The following is an 11,251-nucleotide window of genomic DNA, read 5'->3' as shown; positions in this document are numbered from 1 at the left end:
CCCCCCGGCACAGAAGCAAATGCAGCCCAGCTTTCTCTTTGCAAGAATCACTTGTGCCCATCGGGCCTCTCTTCTACCCCCAGGCCGCTGCCCAAACCCTTTTTTAAAGTAGTCTGCAAGCCAATAATAATTTTTTAATGATGTTTTTATGTGTTTAGTGACCACCACTTGTTTGCTTCCCTTACAAAACTTAAGGAAAAGCAGAGGACTTCATATGGGCTGCGATATTTCACAAGAAAGAACTCAGTTCTTTCCTTGAAAAAAATATATTATCCATACACACACACACACACACAAACACAAACACACAGTGCTTACAAATACTATACAAACAAATATATACACCCAAGAAACTTTCTGCCTGCTTGGTAACTTTTTTGTTTTTGTTTTGCTTTTTTCATTTAAAAAAAAAGAGAGAATTTTATTTTAGTATTAACCAAGAGAAAGCTTGATATAAAGACATGGAACTTGTGCCATTTTAAGCAAATGATTATTTTTGTAATGCTCCCAGACTTTTTTTTTTTTTTTAAAAAAAGGAGGAACTGTAACATTTTGAGGTACATGGGAAAGGGAGGTTCAGGGTGCATGTTCTGTACACGTATTATTGGTTGTGCAAGGATGTATAATCAGGGATTTTCAAGGTGGCAGAACCGGTCATATTATTCCATGGGATTTTTAAAAGGGAAAGTGTAATATTGTGTTGACTTGTCCAAAGATGCTTTTTCTACATGGAAAAAAACAAAACCCTGAAGATCAGCCTATGCTTTCCTCCACCTCTTCGTAATTTACATTTGATACAGTACTAATGTCAGGTGACAAGAGAGCCTTAACGAAGCACAAATCACCCATACCCCTGTATAAGACCTCTTGCGAGAAGAGATCACTTTTGCATAAGGCACCATTATTAAGGTCAACAGTGCATTAACAGCTAGAAAACCAGAAATTAAGAGACCTCAAGGCATAAATAAAAGAGTAAGGGAACAAAAAACCAAAACCCCAACATAGCTGCATGAGAATTTTCTTTTCTTTTCTTAAAAAAAAATTAACAGTTTCTAACCTACAGTGGTTTTATCCACCCAACAGGACGAAATAAAAAAATAAAAATCCAGGATCTGTATGTTATGTAACATTAAACCAATTGCATTGTAGCAGCTTTTTAACTGGAATTGAGAGAGGGGGAGAGAAAACAAAAGAAATACCTGCAAGTCCTGATTAAAGAATGGAAAAGCATATAGTTCCCCAGAACCATGCAATAATCTTTGTATTATAATGAAAAAGTTATAGGTTGTGTTATATTGTAAATACACAGCTTATACAATGGATTACAAATGAGCTCTGTAGCAAGTAAAACAAGCTACTTGACACATTGCACATTTAATAGCTGGACCAGACACCAAAAGCTCCTCTCACACAGGATAGGGGCCCCTCCCTCCATTCTGGTGTCCTGACTCGCCACCCCCTCCCCTCCATCTTCCCCTCCCTCTTTCTATTTCTTTCGTCTTTTTTTTTTAAAGGTGCAGACACCCCTTTCGCCCCTCCCCTTGGAAATGATTGATCGCTCCTTTCTTGCGACATACTCCTCACATACGCAAATGATTCCCCCGCCCTCCCCCATTCGGCTGACCTTTCCTCTCTCTCTCTCGCTTACGGTTATAAAACAACCACGAGGAACGAAACGGAAGAAAAATTAAACAAACAAACAAAAGGTATTCATGTGCCTCAGCATACAGTCGCCCAGTACGATCCTCAATAACATACAGTCGTCCAATCATTAACATTCTCAGTGCACGTGCTCACGGCAGAAGGCGTAGAAGGTTGGGTGCCAGCGTACGAGACCCACAACCGTGCGGTCGCTATGCCGTTTCCTTACATGACTTGTTTAGCCCTCTGAAGACCTTCCAAGGAAGAGAGGCCCTGGAGGCAACTGGGTTAGGGTGCAAAATGGCATGCTTTGGCTGGAACACGCATCCCTTCTTTCAAGGCTGGTTGACCTCGAAGCCTCTTAGCCCACAGGATTCGACCTCTTCACCCACTCAGAGATGCCTCTTCATGTGCAGGGCCAGGTGGTCAGACCTGGAGAAACACCTGTCAACGGAGAAGAGGAGAGAGTTTTGAGGACTATCTTCCTATAGGTGAGTGAAATCGGGTTAGACCAGGAGGAGTTAGCATGGCTTCCTCCGGATGTTGCAGGGCTACGACTCTCCTTGTCCCATTCCACTGGCCACGCTGGGTTGATCCGAGTTAATATTCCAATAACATCCAGACGGCACCACATTGGGGACTGCTGTGGTAGGTTATGTGGCCCTATAGGTCCATCCGAGAGACACAGAATTTGATTGGAATCCTATTGTACCCCAGCCTTACTATCATCAGTTGCAACGGAGGCAAATACTACAGAGCACCTTTATGGCTAACAGAACATACTTAAAACAAACGCAACGTGCAGAATTAACTCCATTGCAATCTGTGTGACTTGCACTGGTTCGTGCGACCTTGGGGCATTGAGATAGGTTGTCAAGTAGGTGAACAGAGGAGCAGAGTGGCCACTCCGCCACTTGGCCCGAATGCAAACTGCTGTGTCAAAGCAAAGTGTGCAGAGTGGCACCACAGTCACGTTCCTGGTCATTCACCAATCGGGCTGACATTCATATCCTGAAAAGGAGCTCGGAGTGGGATGCAAGGGTCACAGCAACCCCATGAGACAGACTAGGCTCATCTAAACCAATCCAAGGGGGCATCCTGCTAGAATCTTAGTGTAAGCTCACAGCACCTGCTAAAACAACTCTTTACGATCCTCTTCCAATAACTCATTGTGACAGAAGGCTGGTGCAAAAGAAACCCATAAGAAGATTGCTGAGCAGAAGAGCTATTTCTTAGAAGACAAAAACCGTCTTGGAAGTTTTGGAGGAAAGGGAAGATGATTCGCAGAACACTAGGCACTGGGAGAGAGACCACTATGGTGACCAAGTCCACCTCTTTATAATGTGACAGCATTTGCTAGGTGTTTAACTACCATGTAGCAACCCAACCCAACCCAACCCTTTCAAGACATTCATTGAAAGAGACCCTACAGACTGCTCCTCCTCCTGTCAGCTTCTTCCACTTTCCTCCTGATCTCAGCATTAGAAGTTGCTCTATTATTTAACCTGTATCCATGCAGACGCTATCTAAAATGCATTAACTTCAATCCACTTAATTCTGGGAGTATTTCCATTGGATTTTCAAGTAGGCTGTTCTGAAATATGTAACTGGAAACGTTTTTCCTTTAAGCAGGGACAGAATTGATTCACCTGATCAAAGGCTTATTTCTCTCTATTTTTGCACTGTTAGAACTAAAAAGCTACACTGTTGCTGATCACTGAAGCTGGATGCTTCCTTTGAAAAGCTCAGGTGCAATGGGACAGAGCCGATACTTGATGAAACTGCCTGCCCCTTGGTGGCTTCATCAATGGAGGGCTTAAGTCATTGCCTCCCATGGAAGCACCGGGGGAGGAGGGAGGTGCAGGGGTTATTGAAAGGGAGTGTTCATTCACATACCTGTCACAGTGACTACATTTAAAAGGCTTGGCACCCGTGTGCTTTCTGAAGTGTCTGGTTAACTCATCACTCCTCGCAAAACGCCACTCACACCCTTCCCATGAGCATCTGTAAGGCTTTTCTCCTGCAAATAAAACATACCAAAGATTATTAACTGTCCGTTTCTCTCTCTCCAAGCAAAGATGAATATTGATTCATTTGTTTTTAACATAGGAAATAAGGCCACTCAATTTAATTCACAACAGCACGCTAAGTACTTCCGAGAACACTGATGGAGAATTTAGATGTTTCTGAGCTGACAGCTTTGCTGCAACAGCAAAACATCCAAGCCTTGACTGGAAAACATGCCAGTAACGTAAGCCTTGTGCAGCTGCATCCTAGGAATTCTCTGAGTGTTTAGAATACTGTACAGGCTTGTAAAATCACCACTAACCTGGTCACCCAGGGCGAATAAGAACTGCCTCCAAATGCCCAGATTGTTATAGAAGTTTAATAGAAGTTGGTTCTCTATATCTTTTAGGCTCAAAACAACTGCTATAGATCATGCTTGGAGGTCTCCTGCGCTAGTAGCTTTTGTGGACTTCCTAGGTTAAACACAATAGCAGCAAATTATGGGTTGCATGCTCCACTGAAAACAATGGAGTCGAGTTAGTTAAGCCTAATTTGCATCCATGGATTTAATAGGTCTTCTCCAAGTATAACTTAAGCACATACAACCCAATATATATTGGGTTCACCTATTAGATACATAGGTTAGGCTGATCAATATTGGATGGTAATGAGAAACCTAACCTACAAATTTGGGGCCATTCAAAGGGGAGAACCTGTATTATTAAGCCAGAATGTTTGGATGCCAGCCTTAATCTTGACAATATGGGAAAGCAAACACTTTTTGAGGAGCATGTTGCAAGCTTCAAGTCTTAGACCAGGCACCCCCAAAATCGGCCCTCCAGATGTTTTGGGACTATAATTCCCATTATCCCTTACCACTGGGCCTGTTAGCTAGGGATGATGGGAGTTGTAGTCCTAAAACATCTGGAGGGCCGAGTTTGGGGATGCCTGTCATAGACTTGGACTGGATGGCCATTGTGGTCTCTTCCAACTCTATGATTCTATGACTCACCCAAGGTTCCATTCCATGCCTTTCTATCGCTCTAAAAATCTAGCAAGTGTGAAAATGTCCGTCCCCGAATTGTGAAGATCTAATTGCTTTGCCCACACAGCCAACCACCTTCCCCAAGACTACATGGCTCAAAGTGGGCCATGGTAGGGTGCGGGGAGCAGAGAAAAAACAACAACCCACAGAATTTCCCAATCCATTGCCATTCAGGTGTTTTGGACTGCGAAGCCCCAGTGAGCATGGTCAACCATCAGGGAAGATGAGACGTTGTCCAAAACACATGGAGAGCAGCAGGCTGGGAAAGCCTAGAGTGGAGAGCAAAACCACCTTCAGCGGCAGATCATAAAAAATGCATTCTGGTCCAGAGATTCTGGTTATAAGATTCTATGGTTTAACAGTTGGAATCTCTGCCTCTGCTATTTGTTTGATTTCCACAGAATAACAGGCATATGAGAAGTAAGCTCTCCCTCGCTCACCAGGCTGCGGAAGCATAGAACAAGATCCATCTTTTTTTTTGTATTCCCCTCTTCAAACGGTGAAAAGAACATCTTTGAAGAGGAGACCTCTGAGCTGTTTGTCTCAAGGTGCAGAATCTCGCTCTGCACCTTGAGCTGGAGATTGGTATGCCAGCCAGCGGCTCTGTACATCTAACCACAGTCATCAAGCACTCTAGAATATTAATGTCAAAAAGCAACTACTTTCACTATAAAAAATTTATAGAAACCCTGGAGTGCCTGCCCGCTTCGAATCCTTTCAAGTTAAGCTAGGGAACTGGGTTTTGTTTTGTTTTAAATCCAGGTTTCGTACTAGTAAAATCCTGTTTGCTTCGTGTTAGCAAAAGCCCATGATAATGAAACACTCATAAAGTCTGCCATTGTCTTTATGATTGTAAACATCTCTCTCAATAGATCATTTTACTTCTGTCAATGCACACACAGCTAGCTTGAGGCAAGTCCAGCAATTAAGGGAACTAGTTACCCTTCTGCTATTAAATGAATCAATGAGGAATCTGTCCTTCAGAATCAGGACAAAAATCTCCCATTTCTGAGAAATGTTTCCATTTCCTTTTGCTGTTGCTGAGTTCCAAAGCTAGTTCTCTGTTGTTGTTTTTTTGTTGTTGCTGTTTTTGAGGGATTCCCTCCACTTCCTTGGAAAAAACAATTTAACAATTGTGCATCTTCTCAAGCACCAGCTAATTACAAAACAGGAACCAAACATGTGCAAGAGAGAAAAAAGTTAACTAGCCTCATCCAAGCCTTGCACATAGAAGTTTGCAACTGGCTAATGCAGAACAAAAATGAGGAAGCGATGCCTGGCATTTTGGAAACCTCAGCTGTTATTGCATCATCTGATGGCCCCAAGCTCTTGCTCCAGAAATTGCGTAACATTATGACACTATTAGCATCAAGGGTTTTCCTTACAGTTATCACCAACCAAAGTCAGGCATGAAACTAAATCCAGACGGCTGGCCTAGAATAAGGGACAACACTTCTGCTGAACTGTAGATCAGAGATGGGGAACCTATGGCCTTCCAGATATTGATGAACTACAACTCCCATCATCTCTGGTCACGGGTCATGCTGGCTGGGGCTGATAGGACATGGGAGTCCAGCAAACATCTGGAGGAACCACATGCTCTCCATGTCTGCCAGTCCTAATGGCAACCTGGTGCATAGTTCTCCTTGCCATGAACAGCAAGGGAAGGGGAAGAGAAAGAAGACGATGCTATCATTGAGAACCAGCCAACAGCTGAAGTGTTAAGCACAAGTCCTATGGAAATCATATGTGATAGTGAACACCATTAGCCTGCCACATCTTAGGGCCCAAGCCATGGAACGTTGGACACACACCCTATCAAGAGAAAGCTAGCTGCCAGTGCTATAGGAACAGGAAGCAAATGGGGTCCCCCTTATTACATTTATATCCTGCCTTTCTTCCATGACGGAACTGTAAACAGGGTTCCCATAAGGCCTCCTAGCTCACTGCTGACTGGGCACAGACCTTCTTAGCTGCACCAAGGACTCCATATCTTGTGGCTTCAGATCACAGCCAAGTGGGGTGAGACAAGGGGTGCTTGAACCCACACATGAACAAGCAGCTGAGGCCACCTTAGCATGCCCCAGTTTTGTTTTCACAAAGTGACCACTATTTGGATCGCCCAAGACCAGATGTTTGGATTGCCCAGTGGAGAAGATCTCACCTGTATGGGTACGTTGATGTGCTTTCAGATGTGAACTTTTGGTGTAAACCTTTCTGCACCCATTGAACTGACACCTGTGGATCCGCCGCCTCCCATCCGGAGAGGCATCGCCATTCACTGGGGCACCCTTTTCTGCAGTCTTTCCACCGCTACCAGTACGGATTTTGCCCGGCGAATGCAATTCACCAGGCGCAGAATTCCACGGTTGGGAAGAGGCTTCCTTCCCCAACTCAGGGGAGGAAGGAGGAGTCGACGTGACAGATGAACTCAAGTTTCCTGTACTGGTCAAGCCCAAGACATCACTAATGGGATCAGATGTAAATTTTGTTGTAGGTGAAAGTTCCTCAGAGCTGTCAGAAGATTCACTGCTGATGTCAGAATTCAAGCTGTTAGTCTCTAAACTCTGAGTCTTTACGCTTTCCTCCTTTGGGGTACACGTGGCCTTCAGTTCAGATTCCTCCTTTTTCTCACGCGCCAAAATAATTTTGGTCCACAGATCCTCTTGACTGTCAAATTTTATCTCAGAGGCAGATACGTAGCAAGGCTCGCTCTGAAGGTATCGTTCCAGCTCTAAGCACGTCTACAAAAAAATAAAAACAATAAATTAAAATTAATTCTCTTTAAAAAAGTGCAAAGCTATAGAAGCCATTCTCCAAAAACATCAACCAATCCATGTGTGTGCAAAAGATAGGGTGTTTATTTCTGGTTGCTAGGTTCCCTTAAAGTAATAGGCCACTCAACCCTCATTTAATGACTGTTACAGTAAACAATGCAGTTCCCAAGAACTGGGCTGGAGTTCAAACACACATAGAGTTCAAATCCACCTACATTTTCCAGCCATTACTCTTATTGTATGAGCTGAAAAATCATCTCCTAGAAAGGAGATGTTGATTGGGTTGGCTTTAAAGTGACTCTGTTCTCACCCCAACCCCATAGTTTTAATCAGGCCTTTCTACACTTTCCAGTATTTTATTAACTAAGAGGGCTTCCAAGTGAATTGTGCGATCTCTGCAGAAAGTTGTCAGGCTAGACTTCCACCGAGCTGACAGCACTAGCGCTCTGAACTCAAGACACATGTGCGGTTGCGGCAAAGCCATGATCCATATTCAGGGGGAACCCACCAAGCCAGCCCATTTCCTGCAGATGAAAACTCAGCCTAAGGGAGAGGTTCAAAGAATGCCAGTGGAACAATTCTGGTAGAAATGATAGCGGCCTAAGGAATTTCAGTGAACAAAAACCTTTCAGAATGATAATGCGATGCTGAGAAGAAGAAGAAGAAAGTTTTAGGAAATGGAATTGCAGAGAAAGCAGTGTAAGGAGAAATACAACTTTTCGAGGTCCTGCTGGGAGCCCCACATTGAAGAATTTTATCTACTGGCCAAGAGCACAACCGTATGAGTCATCTCCCTATTTCTTTCACTCAATGCCAAAAGAGACTTCCTTTTAAAATCCTGAACTTCTGCCAAGAAAGTACACGGTTCAGATAGACATGCAACGGGCCATGTAAAATAAAATGAAATAAAGTAAGCTATCCTCCCTCCTGCAATAGGAGACAAACAACCCTCTGAGTGACACAAATGTGTTTCCAAATTCCTAACTAAAGGGAACTTTGGAAGAAATGCAAGCATTTCTCTCTCTTTTTTTGGGGGGGGGGGTGTCTTATCAGTGCACACTTTGTTTCCTCTTCACTATCACCCCCATAATTAAGGATCAGCATGTTAATGGAACTAAATATATAAGGGGATTGTGTGTGTGTGTGTTTATGGGCAGATAGATCAGGCTCCATAGTTACCTTATTTTAAGCAGGAACACTCCACCCCCACCCCCACCCCCAGCGCTATAAGCAAAGCAGACTCCAAAAGCAAATGTCACACATTTCACTCTCTTAAGTGTCGACTTAATGGGAGCTTCTGTCACAGTATGTTGCTGATTTTTACACTTCTCCTCCATCTGTTTAGGCTCTACTCCTAAGCACACTTACCTGGGAGTAAGGACCACTACTGACTATGGGACTTGTTTCAGAGTAAATATGCCTAGGTTTTTTGACTGACCATTTCTCCCCTCTTGTTAACTGAAGGGTGGGCCAAAAAGTGGAAGAGACTGCAAGCTTAATCAATATTTATCGGTTTCCCTATAATTAGGGAACTGATTTGCAGTGCACTTCAAAAATAAAACAAGACACATCATTTCTATAAGGAAACAGGAAGGGAATTGACAGAAAGGGGCAGGTTCAAATTTCTCATTCAGGGTGGATTTAAAATTCCCCCATTATGCAAATCAGCCTGAAGGACCGGCCTGAAGCTCCAAAGGAGGTTTTGAAAATTATTGAAAAGGCTACAGTGGGATCCATATCTAGCTCTGGGTTAAAATCCCCGAAATGCCTGAAGGAAGAACTATTTAGATCAATTTCAATTACATACTATTGGTGCTGCCTTGGAAAGAAAAAAGAAAGAAGGGGGGGGATGGAGTGGGGAATTGGAAACGGGGAATTTCAAAACATGCACAAGGTTTCAACCTTCTTGATAGGTTCTCAGGGTTTACAAACAAAACCTCCAGACTGATTTGATCTGGGTACTCAGCTGGGCTTAAAGAGAGGGGGGGTGGGAGAGAAGGAGCAAATATCACAGCTAGCGGAAGAGGCAAGTAAGTAAACACTCTCTCTTCATTTACACCCCCCCCTCCAAGGGGAGGATAATCCAAGACAATGCAAAAACAATCTTGTTTCCAAGCAAACCAATTACTTGTACTAACAAACAAGCGCCCCCCCCAAAAAACCATGTCCATTAAAGGCAACAAGCCTCCCTCTTTCCCTCCGCTAGGAAGACTCACAGCAATTAAAAAGGGGGGAGGAGAAACAAAACAGTATCATTGTCATATGACTGACAACTCAGGAGGGGGGGGTGGCGGGTAAGAGACAGGGAATAAAATAATAATAATAATAATAATAATAGTAAAAATAATAATAAATGGTTAACATGCATCAGGGAGTTAGAAGGTTGGCAATTCTGCCAAGGAAAATAGTACGGCGGAGGGAGGTTATTTTTTTTTAAAAAAAACCCAATTTACAACCATTTCTCCCCCCCCCAAAAAAAAACCGGGGGTGTAAAAAAAAACAAAAACCGGTAGAAATGAAAGACAGTTTGGATGACAAGACCCAGTTGTAGTGTTTGGATCTGCTTCAAGGCGGGGGAGGGGGGAGAGAGAACTTTGCCAGGAACTAGATGAAGCAAAATGCAAAACGCAGGACTTGGCGGATTTATGCTATTTATTTTTTTGTGGCAACATTTCGCTCCAGCGGTTGTTGTTTTGATGGCACACACACACACACACACACACACACACACACACACACACAGAGAGAGAGAGAGAGAGAGAGAGGCAGGCAGGCAGGCAGGACAGGCATTCAGAAATACACCAGCCACTGTCCAGAAGCTGTGACAGCGGCGCTCGGCATAAACAGCACTTCGCCCGGTAGCGAGCAAAAACAAGCATGCACGGCACAGAAAAAAAGAAAGCAGGTCTAACAAACAGCATTGCACAGCAGCCCAAACAAACACACTTGCTTGAAACATTAATGTTACTATTTAAAAATAAAAAATACAAATATTCCTGCAGGAAGCCTTCCTAAAAGGCAAGCCTCTAACCTCGTTATCAGTGTTGCTCCGAATTAAAAGCAACGTTTGCCCAGCACAAGCAGATATCCTTCGGTTTACCTGTTGCCAATATTCCTCCAGAGATGGTAAAGCGGAGAAGTAACCAGTGTCGTGGACAATTTGGAGTTCCTGAAAGATGCTACACATTGGAAGCACATCCATGGTTTGTTTTTTGTTTTTGTTTTTTTCAAGGGGAAGGGGGGAAAAGAAGTTGCAACAAATAAACCCTCCACAGGGTCAACGTCCGATTGCAATGTGTCTCGTTGAAAGGAAGAAGAAGGAAAAGCGCAAGTATCAACACCGCTACAGATGTTTCTCAGCTGCTACCGCCGCTGCTGTCGTCGGTAGTCGTGATGGCAGGTGATGGCGAGAGAAATACGACCAGCTATTTACAAAGTCCCACTTCCTCCTCCTCCTCCTCCTCCAGAGAGAAAGACGGCCACAACGAAGAAGAAGAAGAAGAAGAAGAAGACAGGTTTGTTTTTTTCCTCTTTCAAAAATAAAAATAATTATATATTAAATTCCTCTTCGGTAGTTCAGATGCAAAGGGTATTGGATTTTTAAAAAATAATAATAAAGCAAAAGTTTCATGCAAAGTTTAATTGCACAGCAATATCAAGGTATGGAAATATATATATATATACACATATATGTGTGTGTGTATTATATATATGTGTATATATATATCTCTTGCAGTCTCCAAAATGCAGCTGCTGGTGGTGGCTGGTAATCTTGCTTTCC

At 43.3% G+C, this 11,251-nt stretch overlaps 1 protein-coding gene across 1 annotated transcript; it reads right to left on the bottom strand.

Annotated features, from left to right (window-relative positions):
* Positions 1–407: 407 nt before the first annotated feature.
* KLF6 (Kruppel like factor 6) lies at positions 408–10,967 on the bottom strand. The gene is made up of 4 exons (XM_033165154.1): positions 10,571–10,967; positions 6,858–7,437; positions 3,538–3,661; positions 408–2,085 (listed from the first exon to the last, which is right to left on the bottom strand). Exons 1-4 carry the CDS (start codon positions 10,670–10,672, stop codon positions 2,034–2,036), a joined length of 858 nt encoding a protein of 285 aa, XP_033021045.1. The 5' UTR covers positions 10,673–10,967; the 3' UTR covers positions 408–2,033.
* Between the last annotated feature and the right edge of the window lie 284 nt (positions 10,968–11,251).

The sequence above is a fragment of the Lacerta agilis genome, chromosome 12 (genome assembly GCF_009819535.1).
Source record: "Lacerta agilis isolate rLacAgi1 chromosome 12, rLacAgi1.pri, whole genome shotgun sequence".
Taxonomy (NCBI): Eukaryota; Metazoa; Chordata; class Lepidosauria; order Squamata; family Lacertidae; genus Lacerta; species Lacerta agilis.
Note: the sequence above shows the minus strand (reverse complement) of the source record. Positions and strands in the feature narration are given on the sequence as shown.

What these genes read in the sequence shown, in the direction of transcription:
- KLF6 (XM_033165154.1), bottom strand. Translation starts at nt 10,672, where the DNA reads ATGGATGTGCTTCCAATGTGTAGCATCTTTCAGGAACTCCAAATTGTC. An exon ending in ACATCAACGTACCCATACAG is followed by an intron (nt 3,662 to 6,857) that starts GTGAGATCTTCT and finishes TTTTATTTGCAG; the next exon opens with GAGAAAAGCCTTACAGATGC. An exon ending in AAATGTAGTCACTGTGACAG is followed by an intron (nt 2,086 to 3,537) that starts GTATGTGAATGA and finishes CTCCGTTGACAG; the next exon opens with GTGTTTCTCCAGGTCTGACC.